We start from the raw sequence: 24,627 nt of genomic DNA, 5'->3' as shown, positions 1-24,627 counted from the left end.
AACACATCCCTTGGGGTGAAGGGAACATCAACATCCTCGTTATTGGGATAGCAATGCGTTGCTGACTATTCGTGCTAACGTTAAAGAAAGGAATTTTCCACTGAGAGAATAACTGTGGCAGACTAAAAGTTTATACCCAAATATAACACAACTCTATATTGTGGCAAAGCGCCAGTCTTATTTACCCTGTTATAGGGTAATTCTAGGGTGTGCTCAGCTGACAAAGTTAGCTAGCTACCCAGCTAGCGACTGTCCTGACTGAAACAGGCTCCATAATTTATTTCACTTAAAGAGCAAAGCAAATATTGTTTAGATCAGAAGTTGCTTATTAGTAGCCTCATGCAGCTACTCAATGTAGGTCTTACGGCAGCAGCAAGTTCATTAAATCGAAGGGTCCATTTTCTCTACCTCTGACTGAACTGAAGCTTGGAATGGACTTCACAGAATGTTATCAAGACACTTGCTCTGCTGTAGCTCTTGCCGCTAGAGCAGGGGATGCTAGACGGGTTCAGCGGTTGCTGAAGAGGGGCTACAGCGCCGATGTGAAGGACAACAGAGGATGGAACGCGCTGCACGAAGCTGCTGCCTCTGGATCAACGGAATGTCTGCGTCTTCTCGCGACACCTAGTAAGTTTGTTTCCAGTGCCTAACGTTACACTATCTATGCCATTTCAAATTACATGTCACAGTGGAACATTGTAAATGCCATGGTTCGGTGCTCAACATAAAGCAAACAGTTTTCAACATTCGAGGGTTCTGTCAATTCTTTATCTTAGCTTGAGGGGTTGCGCTCTTTAGGCCTAGCCTACCCAGATGAGTTAAAACAAGCCTTGACCCTTTACTGCAGGAATATTCAATTAATCTTCAGCGAGGTCCAGTTACGGAAAATTTCCTCAAGCAAAGGTCCGGAGCATCATAATGTTTAGGCTATGTATATGTATGTATGTATAATATATATACAGGGGCGGAGCCAGAGGGGTGGCTCCGGGTGGCACAGGCCACCCTTGAGATTCGATTGGCCACCCCAAATCCTAGTCTATGATTGGCCATTAACATGGTGTAAGGCAGGACCTTTCTTGATGCACTTGCAGCAGTGTGAAGTGTCAGACGTCAGAAATGTAAGTGGCAAACACGCTTGCCTTTATTGGCCTGCGGCACAATTGAACTGCGGAACGAAAGGTTTCCCCGATCAGGAAATACGCCTTAATACGCAACTTTGTGTAGGCTTAACAGAGTTAGCCTAAATATCGTGCCTATGACGATGAAAAAACATTTATTTCACTTGTATCGCTGGATTGAAGGCAGAATGTGGGCTGTTGCGCAAATAGATGAATGAGGGTCGGGAGATTCCGTTAACAAAAACCTAAAGTTTTGCTAACATTTTCTCCATTATTATTGTAAAATATGTCTCCATGCAGGGCAGGGCTGGTTCTAACCTAGGCTAGGCTACTATATTTGGGTGGGCTGGTAGATATTTTGGGTGGGCAACATAGCAAAGCTGTCAAATTGGATCAAAACTAACATAAACACAAAACAAACACAAAACAATCAGTACTACCTAGCTTGAGTTGCTGCAGCCAACAGCCAGGGATAGGCAGTATGTCTGATACATGTATGTAAAATACAAAATAGTATGTTGTCATTTTTATTTTATTTAGTTGGAAAAAAATGGCATCATATTTTGTATCAAAATACTTTATAGGTTTGTAGTGCCACATTATTTTGTTAAAACCAATAACCTACTTTTGGTGATGTGATTATAAAAGTGTAAAACAATGAATGCAGCACTGGTGCTGACTTGTAATTTGCCCAGAGTTGTTGTGATCAGAATATTGAGATTCAGGCAGATAAGTTTCTTGAGAACTTTAGTCATCCAATTCAAACACATGGAACCGGTTATGTGGTTGCCCTGCAAGAAGTTGCACCATGTGCAACGTGCACAATGTTTACACACATCCACAATACACTCCTTCATACCAACCTCAAGTTTCTTGAGAACTTTAAAGTTCTCAAGAAACTGATGATTAATCATCTAATCGGAAGACATGGAACCGGTTATGGTTGCCCTGCAACAAGTTACCCCACGTGAAAATTTAATAATAATTTGCCCAGACTTGTTGTGATCATAATATTAAGATTCAGGAAGATGAAATCGCTCACATACACAATACACTCCTTCATACCAACCTCAAGTTTCTTGAGAAAATAAACAAATAGACAAAAAAGCAGGTCATTTTATGTGAGAGTAAGGTATTTGTGTTTTTTTGTCCTTCAATTTATGAGTATGGTGTTTGCATCTGGTTTCCCTAATGTATTTGTGCTAATTTCACATCTTGAGCCTGGTTCTGTTTATCTGGATGTTTTGCCTCATGCCACCCTTGAATCAGTGCCTCACTAGTGCCACCCTTGTTAAAAATGTCTAGAATCGCCACTGTGTATATATAATATTAGGATGGATGGATGGAGCCTAGTTGTAGATAGATAGATACTTTATTGATCCCCAAGGGGAAATTCAAGAAGATTGTAGGCCTAGGCCTAATGTTTAATGTGAAATAAAATAAGTAGCCTAAAAGTCAACATTCGAAATGAGGAGAAATAAGGCAAGATAAGAGTGAATGGGGAGAAAAACTGAGTAGCCTTGGCTATTTTTAAGATCTTAACGTGAACTTAAAATAAAATTTGAGCTGACAAGGCTGGTTCCTTGAACCCATTAATCAGCAAGTTTAATTTAATTTTTTTAGTTTTTTTTATGTTGACCCGAAATCCTGGAAACCCAGGAACATCACGTTGTTGGGCAGTGAATACATGTCGGCTTAACTAGATTGTGGTGGATCAATCATATTGCCTTCTTAAATCGTAAAATATTCTGTGGTCTCAGTTCACTGTTGAATGGGCCTAGCCTACCCTATGCTTGTTCAATATGCTTTGTCTAGTTAAGGTGCTTCAAATTAGCGCTTTTAAAAATCGCCTGTCTCAGAATAGAAGAGGTCCAGGGCAATCCTGCGCAAAACTGTCACATCCATATTTAGCCTAGTTGGCGTTACGGACGTGACAGTTTTGCGTGGTATTGCCCCCGTATCGTTATATAAAGCTCTGTTCTCGCTGTCTAGCTTCCTCCTCTTTGAGCAATCGATGATAGCTGCTATAACTTATCGTTAACTTAGATATCCATCTGATTGTTTCTCGTCCCGTCTCCTCTCCTCGCTCGTTTCAGGCTATCAGTCTCTTCCCTATAGTAGGCTACTTTACTCACTGACTCGACTTTATCAGAATTCACAGATTTCACTGGCTGAGTGGCAGCAAGCGAAATTTAGCGCAGATTTGAAATCTTACGTGAAAATCTAAATTAGGCTATTATGGTCTGGGTCCGGATAGGATCACGTCACGGTCCGGACTCGGACCGCGGTCCACCATTTGGTGATCCCTGCTTTACTGTATGGGCTTCCAAACAAATATGTGCTGCTAAAGCATTAGCTGAACTGGACCTCTGAGGGTGGGTGCCCTGTGGTGGTGTCCGTCACAGACATTAGTAAGCAAGTACATTAGTAGCAGATCCTTTAAGTCTTGTAAGCTGAACAGAAGCGCCACCATGGTTTTGCTCCAGTGCACCCTGCAGGTGCTATGTCAAATTTGGCCATCTAGCCCATTTGGAGGCTGGGCTGTGCCTCAAACTCTTCCACTATGGTCGAATAGAATGGGCTACTCTAGTGAAAGACACCAACGCAGGTTGGGGAACACTGTTGGCATTCAGGGGTGTGCCTGTCTGGTCAGTTAAGATTTTTAGGTTGGTGGCACATGACATCCACATGAATTCTGGACCTGGGGTTTCCCAGCAGTTTCCCACAGTGCACCCTGGTTCCATCACCTCCTCTAGTAAACGGCACACAGTGCGCACTTACCTGTCTGTCCACATAATGTAAAAGAAAACAGGACTGAGCAGACCAGGTGGCTATATCCTATTGCTTTAATGGCATGATTTGCTTCTCATCCATTGCTTGAAGCAATGCAAATAGGCCTGTGTCTGCGTTGTGACGATAGTCTGTGTGTTGTGACACAGTCCTCTGGAGCAAGCAGGATGCCATTCACTCCTCTCGCACACCAACGAGCTGTAGGTGCTCATCTGCTCATTTGTGTCCCTGGAACATAGTAGATTCTCACCACTGCTGGCCAGGATCACCCCGCTAGCCTTACAGCTTTGGAGATGCTCTGATCCTCTTGTGTGGTCATAACAATTAGGACCTTGTCAACATCCCTCAGAACCTTAACATCTATCAGTACCCGTTTCTCATGCATATGGCAGGTTGACTATGAGAAGGGGCGGTTCCTGTCTAATATATCCCAGACAAGTGCCACTATTACAATATAATCAAGGTTATCTGCTTCATCATTCACCGTGAATGTTGTTTTGGCTCGTCAGTGTATTGAGCTGAATGTCCTCTAGGGATGGGGCCAACTACAGGGTGCAGATAGCTTGCATGTGGCTTTTGTCTTCACCTCTTATGTACTGTTGTACTCATGTAATGTTGTCAGAAGACCCATACTGAATTTGTCTTCTCACCAACAGAAACTATGGACTCCAGTGACTATGTCAACTCGCTGACACACAACTCCGAAACACCCATTTATTTTGCTGCCAAAAATGGTCATGTTCGCTCAGTCAGACTGCTCCTTAAAGTCTCTGCTGATATCAACCTGAAAACCCATGACATGTCCTGTCCTCTCTTTGCTGGTAAGTCCATATACCTTTAACATCCATGCTATGAGTTGCTTTGGTTTTGAAGGGTGTTTTTCTATTTCTCTAGCGGTGGACGGGGGTCACCAGGAGGTAGTGAAAGTGCTGATCCGACATGGAGCTGAGGTGAACGGCCAGCGCTCCGTGTCCGGCTGGTCCTGCTTACACCAGGCTGCATACAGGGTGAGCTTTCATCAGCCAGATAGCTGTGTCAGCAGCTGTCATACACGTCTAGATACGTACACACTCCGCAGCTCCCTGATCTTTACATTTATAAATAACAGTCAACCATAGTCTAACAAGACAAGACAAACTGGGGCCCACATCACTTCTTTTCAAATCATTTCTTGCCGTAAAAGAGAAATGTCTTTCCTGAGACTCATTACTTTAAAAGTGTCTAGAATAACTTTGAGAAATGATCACTGTCAACTCAACTGTGTTATATTCATTATTCACAGAAAACCACTCCTTTTCTCTTGAGATTGTTTTAACACTGGGTTATTTTACTAAAGGAATACCAAAGATTTGTTTCTCTTTTTTTCCTTTCTGTTACACTCAGCACAAAAAACTCTTAAAGGTCTATTATGTCTATTTCACCTTGATATAACCTTTACAAAGCCAATTTGGTAAACAAACTTGCAATAGGGGTTCATCTAGCATAGCCGTAGCGAGTCGCTAATGAGAGAACCAGCCGTGCAACTTAGTTGACCCGAAGACATCTCACGAGAATCGTAAAACATCACTTGTCAGTAGATATAGCCAAAGATCCTTGATTACTAGCTCCGCTTTAACCCTCTCTGATATTCACCTTATTCCGCGCGCAAACATGGGGGGCGCTAGCTTTGCCCACGTTGTCTCCGAACTTCCGATTGAGCAGTACATCCATTGCGATACATTGAGATAGCAGAGCTCTATCGAGATGACTGGCATCATATGTTATGGGTCATCATAAAGTTAGGAACGTTTATTTAGGATTTTGGTGACTTAAGACATTTCTGTTATACACCTTTCTAGGGGTGTGAATCTCTCATGTAAAAGACTATATGATTCACATCTAGATACTTGGGCACGATTCGATACAAGAAAAGATACAGGTTCATAAAAAACGATTCAGTACGATTCGATGCGATGCGATTCGATGCAGTTGAAGAATGGAAAGCATTCTGAAAGATTTTTTATCATTTGCTTAAGGTGCACATTAATTTTATATTATCAATTATCATGGTCATGTCAATTATGCAAAAACAAATTTGTGAATATGATTATCTAAACTGAGGTTTGTATGCTGTATTGAAATGAAAAAAAAGAATAGTCTACATTTCAGTCAAACACAGCAGCCAAATACAACATAAAAATATTTTTTATAGATTTTATAGAGTTATATCTGATTGTTTTCAAGGAGCTGTAGCCTATTGTTGAGGTAAGACAATACCGAAATAAAATAAAACTGTGCTTAAGACAATCTTGGCCTTTTCTCATATAGCCTACAAGAATAAAATAGGCCTACATATCAATGAGCTGGGCCTATTTTGTTCCAAGTCTGAGTGAATATGAACAAAATAATAATAATGTGTGCATCGTTTTAGCAGCAAGGGCCAAATTATTCTTTAACATTAAGATAATCCCTTCATCAAACGTAAGGCTACTCTACAGACTATCGTTGCCGTTTAGGAATGCTATAGTAAGTGCAAAGATCCTTGATAGCTCCGCTTTAACCCTCTCTGGTAAGTGTTTAATTTCGCGCTGGATTTTGAAAAACAAGAGTAAAAACTGTCAAAAAAACGACCGAGTCACGTGCTTAAGTTGCAGTAGATGTATAGGTAATGAGGTCCTTTGACAACTTTGGGCAATGAATGTAGCCCAAAACGAACTGCATTACCCACAAATCCATGCCACGTGTAGTTTCAAAACAGGAAGTGGGATGAACGCGCTGCTTGCAACGTAAATGAGAGTCTGAGCGAGCAGAAAAGATTGTGAACCGATTCGTAACAAGTAAATCGATATAACGACCGGTTTATTTCAGTTTTATTCCGATACGGGGCTTCACATATCGATGTACTGTAGCCGTATCTTACATGTTAAAAAACGGATACCGATACGTATCGGTTAATCTTTACACCCCTACACCTTTCCTATCTGAAGTTAGGAAAACACTGACTTTGGAGCGGCTGTTCTGTAATGGCCTTCTAAACTAGTTACCATAGTTATCAAACAGATAAGGATTTGCGAGTTTCTCCATTCGATATAGCAGCCACTGCCACATCGTCTACCCAATCCGTAGGGCTGAATAGCCTTGGGTAGCGAAGTACAATAGGCGTGTTCGACTTGAGGCAGATCTGTGCAGATCTGACTTGATCTGATGCATGCTGGGTTGAACACAATGCATACTGGGATGGACACAATGCTTGCTGGTTAGAAATTCTGTCCGACTTCTGTCAGCCGGGGAGGGACTTACCACCGTGACACCATGTCACATGACCTTAAAATATTGCGGGAGTCTCTTGCAGTTGCCTTCCACGAGCTGCACGAGCTAAAACACGCCCTCATGACGTCAGTTCAAAGACGTGATAGGGCCATTTGGGAGGAATGTCCTCATGACGATTTTGACGGGAGTCTCATGGTGCTTCCTTATGTTGGAATATGTGAAAATAAACAGAAATCGAAGGGATACCTTCTTATACGTGATTTCTGCAACAATGGTAGGCTAGCCTACTGAAAATGTTTGGATATTCTGTTATTTTCTGCTGTTGGTTAAATAGATAGACACACATATAGGGAAAACACTTGATATTGAATTTATGTGCTACAAAGCAGGCCTGTTAACTGTATGACAACAGTGGTTTATTTAAACTACATCATAAGAATTTATTTCGTCAGTCATCATGCTCATTTTAGTGAGTAAGAATGAAAGTTCTGCTGTGTTTATTGCAAACAAAATTCCGCGATATCTCCCGCGAGTCACGTCAGGCAGACTGTAGCCTGTCTGTCCGGGATGAGCTGCCCTCTGTTGTAGCTCCTCCCGGCTAGCCTCTGAAGATCACGTTTACGTAGAAAGCCAGACCAAGTCAGATCTGCCTCAAGTCGAACACGCCTAATATTGCAATCTGACCTCCTGATGGCATTTGTCGTTTTCCTCCCAAGTTAGCCTCTCTATCCTCTTCTGCCGTGTTATCCCAATGAAGCTAACTAGACGTAGCGAGCCGACCGGAAGTTTAAAGACAACGTGGACTTTAAAATGGGCGGGGCTGAATAAGGTGAATAGACACAAAAGGCTTGTTCGACTTGGACTGAGTCTGACTTGGTCTGGCTTTCTACGTAAACGTGATTTCTTTTTAGCAAACATTGAAAGCGGGTCCCACAGACCCAAACACCTTACAAGTGTTAAAAAAGCTATAATAACATTAATAACTATTAATATAATTCAATACCTTTTTATTTATGTAAAATTAAGAAAACATGCCCCCCCCCCCCCCCGGTCCCTAGCACCAATGAGCCACTTGGAGACCGCCTTTTCGTTCTCGGCATCTTTACGGGTGATTTGGCTGGTCATGCCGTTTTTCTTTAAACCTCCTGCAAGAAACAAATATAACGGTCACTTACTTCATACTGTATTGTCTAACACAACTCTCAGCCTGGACTGCAACTATGTTAAGAAAAGCACTATATAAATGAAGATTATTATTAGAACTACACACATACTCTTGAACACACAAGTTAGGCAACTGAGAGACGTGCAAACACACTGCCCAGCCATGACAACAAAAATGGAGGGGGGGGGGGGGGGGGGGCATGTTTTCTTAATTTTACATAAATAAAAAGGTATTGAATTATATTAATAGTTATTAATGTTATTATAGCTTTTTTAACACTTGTAAGGTGTTTGGGTCTGTGGGACCTGCTTTCAATTGATGTTCATTGAGCTCAATGCAAATCAAACCAGCTAATAGGCTAACTGAAATAACACCCATGCCAATCTCTAGGTATGGTGAAGGGTATGTGATGATGTGGGGCTATTTTAATTCCAAAGGCCAAGGTAACTTTATCAGGATGCACAGTATTCTGGATCCATGAAATAACTGGCCTTTAAAAATAAAAATCTGCCTGTCTCTATGGGAATTTAACATAGGGGTGCCAATACTTATGACCCCTGTATTTTAAGGAAGAACATTTATTTATTTATGATACATTATTCATTCACTAAGAAAATTGGTGTCCTTAAAGGTTAGATATTTCCTCATTTTTCACTTAAGGCATTAAGATCAATTTCCAAAAGATGATTTTATATTCGTATTTTCAGTCAACTTCAGCATGGGTGCCAATACGTTTGGCCAGCACTGCACATACCAGTTTGGACATGAAATTTGGATTTGCCAGTTTTCCTTCCATGACTTCCACATCCCTAACGGTCTTTAGGGGGAAACCCTCTGGGGTAGAAGAGACGGTGGTGCCAATGTTGCCATGCTTTCAGCCCTACATTAAATTAAGCAAAGTTGCTCATTTATTGCAAAAGCAATATATCTTCAATTAATTTATCGTACTTCAAACCGTGTGTGTGCTATGATAATAGCCTTTATATATGCAAAGAACTGACCATGAAAATCTGAAATAATTCTCACAATTTATTTCTGTGACATTAAATGAAGATCAGATCACATTTTGTGACCAATTTATGCAGAAAACCAAATAATTCCAAGGGGTTCACAAACTTTCACATTTTGGCTGTATGCATTCTCTCTACAATTAAAGGCCTATTCACACCAAGAACGATAACTATAAACAAATATCGTTCACATTAATATGAATGACGACGTTCACACATAAACTATAACGATAACGACATGAAGAACGATAACATTGGGGATCACTTTCAGAGTGATTTTGAGAACAATAAAAAGCTAATAGCCAATCAGAAGAACCCATCGAATTACATACCTGCAAACTCAGAAGGGCTGAAAAAGGTGACAGAAAGACGGCCTCCCGCGCAGAAGATTTGAAAAAGATTTTACATTTTAACTATTTCCATTACATGGACATAGGTAGACCTGCAATAATGAATATTGATTAGTCAAGTCAAGTCAGATTTATTTGTATAGCGCATTTAACATGCACAGAGTGCAACCCAAAGTGCTCCACATATAAGACATTGTCATTGACACAGACTAACAAAGACAATAGATGCCGGACGGAGCGGCGTAGTCGCCAGCGTACCCGTGACACCAAGACATACATTTAAGAAATAACAAACACAAAAAATGCCGGACGGAGCGGCGTAGTCGCCAGCGTACCCGTGACACCAAGACATACAACAAACAAATTAATAAATAAAAATTAAAAATAAAATTAGTCCAATTTCCAACCGGCTGAAAATGTCCAAGGGCAAAGATGACCCGCGTGAAAACTGCGCACAGCTGTGTCATCACGATGCAACACCAACAAAGTTCTTTATAACTGACCAACCCGGAGAATTCACTGGCAGTCTGAGAGCACTGGGAGGACAAGACAGTCCGAATTTGTGATGGGCGACCCTGCTGATTGTCAGCTCGGTGGTCCTAGACAGTGACCGTTTGTTGTTTCATGGTTGACGCTGTCATCAGAGTTTCTTAGCACTCAATCCAGACTCCAGGCACCGGTAGATGCTAGCATGGCAGCTCGCAAGTCAGCCGCAGCTCGGTGGTCGTGGCAGCTGCAGATCTCTTGCAGATTGACGTTAGGCCCCCTTGCTGAGCAATCCCTCCGTCCAGACATTGGATGTGCATCGTCACGGATGGATGAGGGACTTCAGAGACATAAGGCAGGCTAGCCAAGGCGCTCATCAGCCCAATGGAAGCTGGTTAACGTTAACTTGACGTTGATGGTGTCAGCCGAGTTTGTTAAACAGAAAAAAGGACTAAGAATAACACAAAAACGATCGAAAAAACATGAATAAAGAGTGATTACATTTAACTAGAAAAATAAATACAAAAAATTAACAGAACATTACATAAATACAAACGAAAACATGTCTCGCCAGCGTCCCTGTAACCTAGATTATCATCATATTATATTATGATAAACGTGCAGTAAGCAGAATTTAAATATGGCTGCATTTGACACTTTTACATTTTAAAATGACATTGTCCTAACAGTAGGCCTACCAGCTGTTTTGAGTTAAGGCCATGTTTAGCCTAATTAAATAACTTAATGATGGAGAAGATATTTTCAGACCTGCCATCCTTGAAGAAATGTCAGTACTACCTCAAACAAGGGAAAACACATTGCCCACCTTGGCCTTCATGTATGCAGCCAAAAAAAGACCAAACAACATAAATGTTGACAATCTGTTTTAAAGCCTAATCCTTATCTATAACAATCACTAGTGTTGATAGAAAGGGACTGTGGATATCCATTTTCTGGTCTCTATTCTAGCATGTCTGGTTTTTTAGTACCTCTTTTCAATCCATTATTATTTGATATTTTTTTGTGAAGAAATATATATCCCTCATGTTATGTTGGTGTCTTTCTGCTCCTCTCGTGTCTACTGAGGCTGCAATGATCACATTCCAACTAAACCCAGGAAAAAAATGAACTGTAAAATTTCACAGTAAAACAATTAAATTTACAGTTCAACTTAAATTTGTTATAGTTCTACCATTGCCTTTACAGTTCGACCATGAATATATCATAACTTGACTATGAACTCTCCCATTACTATGAACTTCATGGTCGCACGTCTGATGCGGACTTTAAAGTTTACAGTTAATAAGTAAAGATGATGATTGACTGCAATTTGTTTATAGTCAGACTGAGGTTTTCATTATTATGAGGTTTACTATAAAGTTTACAGTTCAACTAAACATTTTCAACTTCAAAAGTAAATCACATTTCTGGGATAATACCAGACTGTATGAAATACAACATGAATTCCCTCTGTTTATATCCTTCACATTCCTGTGTTACCTCTATGCCATGTTTGATGTCATCATCAAATAGGCTATGTTTACTTACTCACATGTTAGGCTACTTGTATCGACTAAAGTTTAACAACATGACAGAAAAACAAACTTTTGATTAAAGAACACAGTGTCATCCATTATCACTTATCATGAACACATTAAAAGCGGTCATGGTAGAACTGTTAATAAATACTTCATGGTTGAACTGTAAAAGATCCATAAGTTGACAGTGTTACTATGAACTATCATAGTGAATTTTACAGTGAAACCATCAAATTACCACAAATAAATTAATGAGAATAGCAGCACTCTTTTTATGGAAGCTATGTAGCTATGACATCATGTGTGCAGGAAGGCCATCTTACTCAATTTAGCTCTAATATTCTCAGGGTCCTTGACTCTATATAGTATAATAGCACCTGCCAAGGTTACAAAGACTTTAGTAAACCTAAAACACCATGGAGGAATATCTCAACAGTAGCAAATCAGAAGAGAGAATGTAGGAAAGCTGAACGTAAATTGAGAAACACTAAGCTTCAGATTAACTCATCTTCAAAAAGAGACTCCACATATATAACTCTGAGTTATGTATAGGGCCAGGCATTCTTCATTAATTGTAACATTATTAATACATTAATAACTCCCGTGCTCTTTTTGCCATTGAATTTGGTTCTTTTTTTCATCATAAAATTGAAAATATTAGAGTTCACCACAAGCCTAGACAAAATGTAGCCTCCTTATCTGAATGTACTGCTACGATGGCCAAACCCTTGAAAAACTGTGCTGCAACTTAGTTCATCTACAGTACCTGCTGTCTTGACGCTCTGCCTACAAACTTCTTTAAAAGTGTTTTCAGCTGTTTGGCATTTGAGCTTATGCAAATTGTGAACCATTCTCAGCTCAGGCATTTTCCCAGCAGCACTTAAGACTGCAGTTATAAAACCGATCCTGTTGTGTTTGCGGTCAAATGTGACCGATTGACAATTCTTTTCTCTCAAAAATATTGTTACCTTATTCTGACTACCATGAGGCGCCATGACTTAATACAGGGCATCTGAACACACAAAAGAATTTTTGATAATTTTCATGACAATTTGAGTGTTTTATTTAACACCCATGTGTATTCCCGGTCTCAAATATGACTGGCCATTAGAAATGAATGGGTGAGAAAATGGTCAGTGTATAAAATTGAATCCACACACATACTTATTGATTAGATGGACTGTATGTGTGCTTCTGTACATTAAAACACCCTCACTCCCCCTCTTTGCTTCTATGCCAGCCCCCACTGGAACCTTTCCCCAATAGAATCTTCCCCTTTCTGACTTGCATTAGCTCAGGTCAATGAGGCCTACAGGCCATAAATAGCAAATGGAAGTTCAATAAGTTATATCTATAGAACACACGTTCATACAAAGGTCTATCACAACATTATGATAATATATATGCTACTATGGATTTATAACAACTTTGGGTGCTGAGATATCATGCAAAACATGAGTACCTTGTCTCACCCCCCACAGCACAGACTCTTTAAAAACAGCCCCTACAAGATTCTTAGCAATTCTGACCTTTTGACGATCGAAACTATCTCAGGAACAGAGATATGCCCCAAACAGCCCCTACAAGATTCTTGGCAATTCTGACCTTTTGACGATCGAAACTATCTCAGCAACAGAGACATGAAACTGCCCCAACTGGTCCTTGACAATTCAAGGACTTCAGTGCATTCTCCTCCAAGCACTTTGGGATGCCTGGAGCCATAGTGCTCATGTCCCCAAATATGTTGCTGGATGCACACACGCCAAAGCTGTTTTGTCATTCAAAATAGGGTATTGGTCTTCACAACTGAATGTAAATGCCCCCCCCCCTTAACAAATACATCTATCCCTCATGTTATGTTGGTGTCTTTCTGCTCCTCTCGTGTCTACTGAGGCTGCAATGGTCACATTCCAACTAAGGGGCGGGTAATATAATAATATATCATATATCAGAATATTCTATTACTGTTAAGCCCACTATGAATATTAAAATACACACAACCATGTTTCCTGTATCATACAGCTTTTCTACTGGGAGGTTTACAACGTATTCTGAGTCAATTTACCCAAGTTTGTCACTAAACCACATAGGCCTGCTTGGAATACCCCTCAGATGTCTGAATGGCACTGATCTCACTTAAATGTTTATGGAACCTTTCTGTGAATGATGCTGTTGATGGAACTTTTCTGTCAACAGTGAACTATATTTAACTCATTAAACTTGTATCAAACTAGTTTTGTCTATGCTGTCAAACATGGATTATGTTCCCAGTTTTGATATCGGACGTCAGGTCACTCTATATCATATATCAGAATATTCTATTACTGTTACAAAATGGACCGGTTTTTAATAATAAAACAAAAGGGACAGAAACGAGCTCAAAAACCAGACTGACAGACACACAGTGTTGTAACGAATAGTGGAGTGGATGAGGGAAATGAGTCTGAGGAAGCAGCAAACAAAAATCAGCACGAAGACACCGGGGAGGGGACGAGCAGACAAACGACAGGTGTAACGTTACCCAGTATTGGCTGTGTTATTTCTTTTTTTTTGGGTTGTCCAATTTATATGTAGAAATGCACATTTGCAAATGTGACTTAGTATGTCGTAAAAGTGGCTCTCCTTTTGATTTTGCACTGCCAATGTGGCTCTTGTGAAAAAAATAGTGAGGATCACTGGGCTAGATTCTACCTGCGTCGGAATCAAAAAACATTGCCGCCTAAAATGTTTCGGCCAGCAGCTAACCAGCTAACATCGGCTAGTAAATAAATCAAACAAAATAGGGTTTCCAATATCTTCCAAAACATTTTAGTTGTTGAATCAGCAAAAAACTTCTAAACAGCCTGAAAATACTAATGTTACTCCTGCCAAAGGCTTCAAATTCCTTTGAGAAGTCAAAGACTAGCTTCTAGAGCTAACGTTAGTTAGTGCTTTCTACAAGTCAGCCATTCAAAATAATCTTTAATATCGAATAAGCACTTTCAACATCAATATCGGAAACGAGGGTCATTGAGCTCACCGGTTAAAATGGTTAAAATTAAGTTAGAGTAGGATGACATGACGTTAATGTTAGCCTAGCTAAATAGCAATTTTCGCCTTGTTAGCTGTAGAACTAACGTTAGCAGGTATGCCAACTGTCACTCCCTCCAACTTGCCAAGTGTTTGGTTCACTTACCGTAAGGATGCCATGATAGTTTTCTACAGAATGTAGATTCTAGTGCTAGCATTTTTCAGTTATTAGGCCTAGAATCTATACAAGATGAAAGCAGCCTCTTCCAGTGCGTCCAAGTAGGTAATCGTGGAGATTTGAGAAGAATAAAACTAGTCACAGCCTAACCTTTTTTTCTGTCACGTTTCAACTTTTCCAACGGCTCTTGGGGAGGAGTTTCTTTGCGCAGGCGCTTACCACGAAAACTTTTGGTGCAAAATCAAAAACTATTAAGTTTTTTAACTAAGTAAACTAAGTTTAACTAAGTAAAAAAAAGCTAAACAGATTGTAAAGCCTCATTAAAATGGTTTAAGGCTCATTACGGAATACTAACACATTACCCTAATAGATTTTTTTAATATATATTGTTAATTTTATATAACTGCAGTAACCAGCATGTCATATCAACATACTTTATCGTTTTTTTTTAAATATATATTTGTTTTATTGTGGCCCAGTTGGGACCCATGCATGTTTAGTTTTAGCATGGCGTATTTTATCTGGGTTGCCCATGTGGGCCCCAACATCAAAGCCCACTCTAAGCCCATGCCCAGCTGAAGCCCAACTAACCCAAGTAAGGCCCATTTGTTTGTCTGCGTATGTGTGTTTGTGCATGTGCATGCATGCGTACATATGTCTACTGTGTGAGTATGTGTCATACGTATGATTACTGTGAATGTATGTGTGTGTGTGTGTATCTGTTTATGCACATGTGTGCACATGGAAATTGGGTTAACATGACCCCTGGAGGCAAACATACAGAAAAAATTGGTCATCCTAGGCCCTACGGTTCTCAAGATATTCACAGAAAACTGTCTGCCCTACCCTCCTTTTGGGGGGTCCAGTCCAGCGGGGGGGGCTACAGATCAAAACGAAAAACGATGGTTCCATGCTATCCATGTGGGGTTACATGCCCACCAAGTTTCGTGTACCCCGGTCTTTCAGTGTCCCAGGAATCCTTGTTGGTGTACGGTCACTAAATGTACACATAAATCATTTCATTGTAAGGCCCCCCATGAACGAAAGTTCACAAAACTTGGCATGCATTCGGAAGGTGTCATAATGATCCTACACTTCAGATTGCACCTGTATCAACTGCTTTCTGCTCAATTAGGCCAACTCTCTCTGTGTATCTCCATTCTACAAGGATATAAGGCACATTCCATCCAACTTTCTATCCATTCATCCTCTTCAAACCATTCACTCATCTACCCATTAAACTATCCCATCAACATCCATTAAACAATCTGCCTATCAACATCAATTCAACTTTCTGTCTATCAACATCCATTACACTATCTATATTTAACTTTTAAACTATATACTCTGTCTCAGGCTTTAAACATACAATCTGGCTCTACAGATCCTGTTCAACTATTTCCTCTGCCCACAACTGTTTCAAAATAAATGTCCTCACTACAATAATTCACTATTAAATAATTTAACTATTTAAACTACTCAACTATTTAACTGTTCAGTGTTCAGCCATTTCAACTGTCAGTTGTTAATAACTATGACTTCTGCCAACTGTTATCAAATAAAAGTTTGTTTTGCATTTTATGTTAATATACAGTATGTTTATATTTTCATGCACTGGTAATTTCCTCGAAATTACATTTTCTAGTTTCATTGCAATGTGCGTATTATTTCATTTCAATGTGAGCATCCAGTCTTTTTTCTCTGTGTTCTGTTCTGTCACTACATCCACATAGAATTCCTGAGTCACTCTCATTCACCGTATGAACTTTGCTTTGTTGTGTTTGATCCTTACAATGCCGTGGCCCGTGCATAATGATTCTTTTTGTTGCAGTTGTGACATACTTTACCAAATGCTGGACATCTTTTGGGAGGATGCTGCGTGCCACATCGACCACATGTCTTTCCTAGCTAGTCTCTGTTCACCGGTGTCGTTTCACTTCTCACGTCGGGAGCGGCACTCTTCTTTTTGACTGCTCTGTGTGCATCTCTTCTTACGGCATCTACGTTGCAGCTTTCACTGAACAGCTCTTTTGCTTGTGTTTTCACCGTCTCTGCAGCCCTGCACATTCTAACTGCTTTTTCTAGGTCCAAATTTTGTTCCCTCAACAGCCTTTCTCTTAGACTACTATCTGGAATCCCGCACACAAGTCTGTCCTTTATCAACGAGTCCCTCAGCTATCCGAATTCGCACGTCTTGCTTCTGTTCCTTAGCTCAGTCACGTAATGATCAACAGTATCTCCCGTTTTCTGCACACACGTGAAAAATCGGTGTCTCTCGAACGTCACGTTTCTTTTAGGAATACAGTAGGCCTCGAACTTCTCTAGTATTTTATCCAACTTAATTTGATCCCCTTCTGCATGGAACTGAACGTTGTTATAAACTTCTAGCGCTTCGTCACCCACGACATACAAGAATACTGACGCAATTTTAGCACTCTTCTCGTCAGCACCAATTGCTGCTAAATACAACTGGAAACGTTGCTTAAATCTTCTCCAATTTTCAGCCACATTACCTGTCAGCTGTAGGTTGGGTGGTGGTTGTAAAGCTTGCATTTTCAATTCGTTATGTCCGGTTTTTTTTTTCTCTCTCTCGGAAAACAGGCTAACAATGTTCACTCAATGGGTTGACGTTAATTCGCTGTGGCTTCTCACCATGCTAGCTTCCCGAAGTTGTGGCTACACCGTAATATTCCTCTCAAACTCGCCCTTTCTCTTTAAGTCCATCTTCTGACACCATGTTTTGTTATGAATGTGTGGGTCCTCGAATAAACACACTTGTAACTTACTTGAAAGAGAATGGACTTTATCTACTAGGTTTCACTATTACGATTGATGAACACTTCATGACCCACTCTACTCAGCTCTACTTCAAGCAGCCTACTGCGCATGCTCTATTAAACTCAGCTATACAGCTGAACTAGTAATAACTAAATAATTACTTGTTCATATCATTACAATACGTATGTGATATTACATATTGTTATATAGGTTCTTACACTGTACTTCATTATGTAGATACACTGGAACAAGAACCCCGTAAAATAAAGTGTTGCCATATCTTACATACGTCTTATAGATAGGCTAAGCATCCTAGGAATAAACTCACCTTCAGCTCTGTTGGCACACAAATGCTTCTCAGCCTAAACTGGCCCCCCACAACATTGTGGATTTCAGACTTTCTGTGGGTTCTGTTAGATGTGAGTGTAACCCAGGTGGACACACCTTATAGGAATTTCATTATATCCTATAGTTTTCTCACTGCCTTCATTAATGCAAACCATTTTCCTCTATACTACCTAACAGCAGTCAGCAAAGTAAGGTCAGAAAATAGGAAAGGCCGCGCCCACCCTGAGAGTAACATTTTCCCGGAGTGATTACGTGAAGGAAACAATCATTACTAGCACAGATTCCAAGTAAAGAAATAGCTTCATAGCAGTAGTTGCTACTAGTTCTAAAGAAGTGAACTTCTGAGGTGTGGATTCTTTTGTTATAGAAGACTTCGGGCTATGTTCTGATTATTGAAGTCTAGGCTGGGTTTTTATGACACTGGAACTCTTCCCTGCGCGGAGGATGGCGAGCCACTCAAGACTGAATCGCCTCGGAGGAAACCCTTCAGTGTGCATCTTCTGATTTCAAGTGTGGTAGGACTGATCGTTAACCACGCAATTGATTAAACCTTCTCTCTTTTTTTAAATTTCTCACCGGATACTATCGGGTAGGACTGAACTGTAAACACACACGTGATTGAAACGTTTGGATTCTTCATCTGGACTATTCTATTTTTTTTTTCGTTTGAACTTTGTTACAATTGCGAAACCATAACTTTTATGGGTGCACCCTGTTCTTTTGGGACTGTTGGTTAATAGCTCATTAATAACTGGAAATTACCACAACACACCTACACTGATATATAACACAGAACCAACTTTGTTTTGGGTTATTGAGTATTATGAATGTAAATGATTGAGAATACATTTTATGTTCTACTTACCTTGGTGTTTAAATTCAGTCATTGATTCCTGGTCCATTCCTAAATTATCTGAGCCTATGTTATGTGTTCCTCTTAAATGGGTTACATGAGGGATTGTGGGATTTGTAGTTTTAAATTGTGTATTTGAATAGGAACAATCCCAACATTGGTATGTTATCTGAGAGCACTACTGCCTAATACCTCATGCCTCTTGGGACAGAACAAATCACATTGAACCCCACTATGAAAGATGAAAGGCATTACTCTCTGCTCGGCATGTTCCCTTACATTTCTCTTTTTGTGCCGCCTCAGGGCCATGCAGACATTGTGCAGATGCTGGCGGGTGTGTCGTGCCTGGAGGCAGTAGATGACTATAGTATCACACCTCTGTTCCTGGCTGCTCAGTATGGACACAGCCCCTGTGTGGAAATCCTCGCTGGAGCAGGTGCTCTCTTTGGTCTCTACCACACCATCCACTGATCACTTTCTCTCCTCATTCATGTCTTATCTGGCCTTAGTGATGTGCTTGTGTTTTCACAAGTGAAGACTGTAGAATGCAAGCTTTTCACCCTATGTGGGGGCTACAGATTGAAGGTGGTTGTAGTGAGGTCGCCTTGCATTGTAAAGCACTTTGGATGTCTAGAAAAGTGCTATATGAATGTGATGTGGTGAATCCATTCACAGGATAGAAATAATAGACAGTACATTTTTATGACATAAAAAATACACCAAGTCTTGGTTCAGAATTGGCCTATTACTTCTGTAAATTGCACACACAGACAAGATCATTTATTATAGTACAGTCTTTGTACAGTCTAATTCAAACTTTGAAAGGCACTGTAATTCATAGATATATCTAAATAGGCAATTTGATACCTTTGTGGATATTAACCACAGATTGAGACCAACAGCTTCAGTGTTCCCTTGGGGTACTGCTAGAAATGCTGGATATACAGTATCAAAGCTTTGATTAAATAGGAGTTGTTCTTTTGGACATCTCTCCTGCCTTTTAATGTATTTGGGTAATGAACCCGTGCTGCACCATGTCCAGGCTGTCTGTTCTGATGCCTGTGTGATTGTGTCCATTCAGGTGCCAATGTGAACTGCCAGGCTACAGACCTGGCCACTCCGCTGCTCATCGCGGCCCAGGAGGGCCACCTGCCATGCGTGGAGGCGCTCCTGACCCACGGTGCCAACCCCAACCTCTACTGCAACCGCGACCAGTGGCAGCTGCCCATCCATGCTGCTGCCCAGTTTTCACACGTCAGGTCAGTCCCGCAGTGCACACACAGCTTAGGGGCAGCCGTGGCCCACTACGGGCAGCCGTGGCCCACGAGGGGCAGCCGTGGCCCACTTGTTAGCACTCTGGACCTGTAACCGGAGGGTTGCCGGTTCGAGCCCCGACCAGTGGGCCGCGGCTGCTTGAGCAAGTCACCTAACCCCTCACTGCTCCCCGAGCGCCGCCGTTGTAGCAGGCAGCTCACTGCGCTGGGATTAGTGTGTGCTTCACCTCACTGTGTGTTCAATGTGTGCTGTTTGTGTTTCACTAATTCACCGATTGGGTTAAATGCAGAGACCAAATTTCCCTCACGGGATCAAAAAAGTATATATACTTATACTTATACCACTGCTGGTCATTGAAGACGAGATGAATCTGCTCGTGGATGAATTTGCTAGACACATATGACTGTGGGAGGAGAGCTTTAAGTAAGGGATAATGTATAGAACGCCAGTCATTATTGGGAAAATAAGTCCCGACAGGGCAAACCGGACCCCGACGCGCAGCGGAGGGGTCTTGTTCCGCCCTGAAGGGACTTATTTTCCCAATAATGACCGGCGTTCTATACATTATCCCGCTTATTCCACGGCTACTTGCCAAACCGAAACAATAAACTCCCCTCGATATGACTCTTTAGCCAACATAGCCTAGGCTATAGCCTATTTGTTACCGTTTCATCGTGGCTTTTGCTGAGAAACAAAAAGTTTGCAACAGTACACGCTGAACTGAAATCAAACATTCTTTAGAACACAGCTGATCAACCATCCACTTTCACTTTTGAATGAAGTTCCAGTCCTTGCGTAGTGATATGAAAGACGTGAAATAGAAGCACAAAGCCCATTTTCCTTGACAGCGGTCTGTTATACTTAGCAACGGTATGTTATTGAGAATTAGCAGACCACCGAACGTTGGGAAGGCCCATTCAAGTGAATGGAGCATTCTTCAGCATTATGAAGAGCCGTGTAATAATAAGGGATATGCTCTGTATACAGCTGATTGGGAACGGTGGAGCATTTCCAGGATTTTTAATGTTGAGAAGCCCAGTCTCAGTCTTTAGACTCTAGTTCCATAGAGAACTTAGACTAACAACATAACAAAACAACTACCAGCGTATTTCCTGTCTCCCCTAAAAATATCAGTCTCTGATTGGTTGTTAACAGATTGCTTCCGTGTAGTGTAATACCTGCTGTACTGTGGCGCTGATGGTGTGCTTTCCTGGAGAGCAGGGTCCTGGAGCGCCTCCTGGAGGTGACCGATAGGGACTGCGAGTGCAGCGAGGGGAAGGTGAGCCCCCTGTACCAGGCAGTGCTCAGTGAGAGAGCAGCCAGCCTGGTGCCCCTCCTCCACGCCGGCTACAACGCAGATGCGCAGCCCTGCTTTGGGTACACGTGCCCCCTGGAGCTGGCTATGGAGAGGTACCTGAACACAGACACATACACCTACCACATGGCTTATTGCTTTTAGCCACTCATGGTTATATCTATCTATCTATCTATCTATCTATCTATACATATATATCAAAGCAATTTATTTTTGTAAATAGATAGATAGATAGATAGATAGATAGATAGATATCAAAGCAATGTATTGCAAGGGAACAATAGTTAATAAGTAATCTTTATCAGCTGTTTACTGCAGACTTCAGTGAAAAGATGAACAGTATTTCTCTCTTGATCCTCTCCTCCTCAGTTCGTACAGACTGAATGATGAGGGAGTGGAGATTGTGCGGCTCCTGGTGGAGGCGGGAGCGCGTATCGGTCAGCAGGCGTACTCGCTCGCCCTGCGCTGCCAGGAGCTGCTGCAGCTGGTGCTGTCCTGCCGCGGGATCCCCACGGCGCGGGCCGAGCGCGAGGCCCTCGCTCAGCTGGCGCTGGCCGAAGTGGACAGCGCGTACTGCTGGCTCCCCCTGCTGGTCCAAGCCGGAATAGAGCCCGTGCTCTTCCTGCAACCCCGCCTGTACGTAAGGGTAGCGCCAGTGCCGCGCTGAAAGCACATCCCCCACCTGCTGTCTGTGCCAGCCTGCCCGTGCCAAGGCTGAGCCAGGGAGCTCACTCCCCCATTCAGCTGAAGCACTCGTGTGCTCCTACCGAGACGTGTGCAAGGCTTTCACCGGGTTTTAGAAACTCAACAATTGTGTAAAAGGAGCCTCATGAGCAGCCTAAGGAGTGCTTTTGTGTGCTCTACATCAGTGTCCCAGTCCCAGCAGTCACAGTCTTGTCTGTCTACTCTTTGTGATGTTTGTTCCAGCTTTGAAGAGGCTGCTGAAGAAGTGCTGACGTTCTTCCTGGAGTTCTTCAACTGGAGGTGTCTGCCTCTGGAGATCCAGAACTTCCTGTGTCGCCGCCAGGCAGATTCCTCAGTGACCACTTTGAAATCTCTAGGTAAATAGGAGACTCACAAACACCGGCGCCCACACACATAGCTACACATACACACACACCTTTACACAAAACACACCTACAGGCACACATACTCACACGGACACACGCAGACACACAGCATTTCCTGCGTTAATTCAAATGAAGAACACGCACTGTGTTACTTCAGTCACACTGTCAACATGTTCATGATGTAATTCCTCAACAGAAGGGGAGTTGGCCAAGTTTTCTACAAGGTAGAATTTGTATGCCTCCTTGGGTCGTTACCCCCTGGCACATTCATTCATTGACTTCCTCTTGCATCAGTAGCCAGTGTCCAGCGGCCCTGCTGATCTAGCCTGATGATGTAACATCCTGTAAGCATGTTTTGTAGAGCCCTGACAGCCATGGAGCCAGAGTAACAAACATCAACTTTGTCATGAGCAGCTGAAAAAGTTAAAGTGTGTGTGCGTGTGTGCGTGTGTCAGCGTCCACCCAGCTGAACTCATGAATGTTGCTAAGTGAAACCGGCAGTCCAATGGTGTGAGTTTTTTTTTGTCTTTCTGAGCCCACAGAGAGCATTTGGAGATGAAAGAACACTGTGTGGTCGGGATGAGCTGTGTCAGCTCCCGGAGACGAGCGTTTGGGAGAGCAAACAACAGGGGGTTACCCCCCCCTATCCCCCTCCCCCCCCCCCCACACACACACACACACACACACACACACACACCTGATCACAATGCAGGAACCGGACGCCACCTGATGCACTTTGCTGGTGAAAGGAAGTGTGTGAAGTGAACTGATTGTCTCCCATCTGGGTGGGCGCGTGCTCAGAATAATCACGGCCCCATCAGATGGTTCAGTAGTGGGCCTGGGCACAGCGGGTGGTGCTTACTCACTTCCTGCATTACACATTCAAGAAACGCAAAATTAAAATGCATGAGGCAGAATTTACTATTAAACGAACAGTGTGGGCTGAGACGCTGTGCCCACAAGATGTGCTGGGTATCTGCAGCGATTGTCATGCCATTGCCATGACGCAGAGAGACCTCTTTTTCTCCTAATTAGGAAAGGACATTTGTCTCTAATGGGTGTTTATCCAACACTACGTACATGTTCTTAATGAGGTGTGCCAGTTGAGCTTCATCAGATGGTTAGCATTAAGCAGCTACGATAGACACAACATGTTTGGCCTCTGTGTGTGTATGTGTTCCTTCTATTCTGTGACTGCTTGACAAATTTTCACATTAACGTGAACTGTCTCACATGGACAGTAGTGTTTCTGGAGCTGTGATTAGTTTTGTTGGTGTTAGGGAGTCGAGTTATTTCTCCTCAGTGGTGTCTTAATGTCCTCTGCTTCACTTGTAGCTAGTGCAGTTACAGCCAAATGTAATATGAATGCCAGTCACAGAGATGCTATTCCAGCACTGTACGCTGAAGTCAGAGAGGCTGTTCTGAAGATCTCCATCCAAATGCAACCCTTCACTTTACAACTCTCTTGGATCACACATCACAGCACAGCTGCTTTGCTTGAACACATTTGAAGACAACTTTGCTTTACAGAGCGCTCAAGAAAGTTTTCTGTGTTAAACTAGCAGAGCCCTTGGCTTTATACTTCATGGAACAGTTTATACTGCATTTCAACCAACAATAACAATAGACATGCGATGGGAGAGTGTAAAATATGTTTTAAAATGTGTTTTGAACACTATATTCTGCACCGCTCAGGCAGATGGTTTAGCTGCACTTGTAGTGCCTGGGAAAGATAAACCTCTCAACGGAAACCAGACCCTGGCTGCTGCTAGTGCTTTGTTCCCCAGCTTGAGTGTTTAAGTAGAGGGTACTGACCTTGTGCCGTCGTGCTCTTTTGTAGAGGGGATCCCCTCGCTAGCCCACCTGTGCCGGCTGCAGCTGCTGGAGAGTGTGGGCTTCCAGTGCCTGGCGGACCGCTCCTACGTCCAGAGGCTTCCCCTGCCCCATCTCCTCCACGACTACGTGCAGTTCAGAGACGTCTTCCAGAAACACTGCAACTCACTCTGCATTCTGTCAGTGCCCTTGTGAGAGTTCAAAACACACATACATGCACATTGTAAATATGTTAAATAAAGTCATTTTTTTTCAAAAAGCA

At 42.0% G+C, this 24,627-nt stretch overlaps 1 protein-coding gene across 1 annotated transcript; it reads left to right on the top strand.

Moving 5' to 3' along the window:
- Positions 1-321: 321 nt before the first annotated feature.
- On the top strand, positions 322-24,627 carry asb3 (ankyrin repeat and SOCS box containing 3). The gene is made up of 9 exons (XM_076296306.1): positions 322-627; positions 4,565-4,729; positions 4,803-4,915; positions 19,176-19,308; positions 19,954-20,131; positions 21,369-21,557; positions 21,832-22,098; positions 22,390-22,523; positions 24,373-24,627. The coding sequence occupies exons 1-9, from the start codon at positions 432-434 to the stop codon at positions 24,558-24,560; spliced, it is 1,563 nt and encodes a 520-aa protein (XP_076152421.1). The 5' UTR covers positions 322-431; the 3' UTR covers positions 24,561-24,627.

This window comes from Alosa pseudoharengus, unplaced genomic scaffold (assembly GCF_046254945.1).
Source record: "Alosa pseudoharengus isolate Yale_2024_CS ecotype anadromous, Long Island Sound unplaced genomic scaffold, YU_APseudo_1.1 YU_APseudo_1.1_scf_20, whole genome shotgun sequence".
Classification (NCBI taxonomy): Eukaryota; Metazoa; Chordata; class Actinopteri; order Clupeiformes; family Clupeidae; genus Alosa; species Alosa pseudoharengus.
Note: the sequence above shows the minus strand (reverse complement) of the source record. Positions and strands in the feature narration are given on the sequence as shown.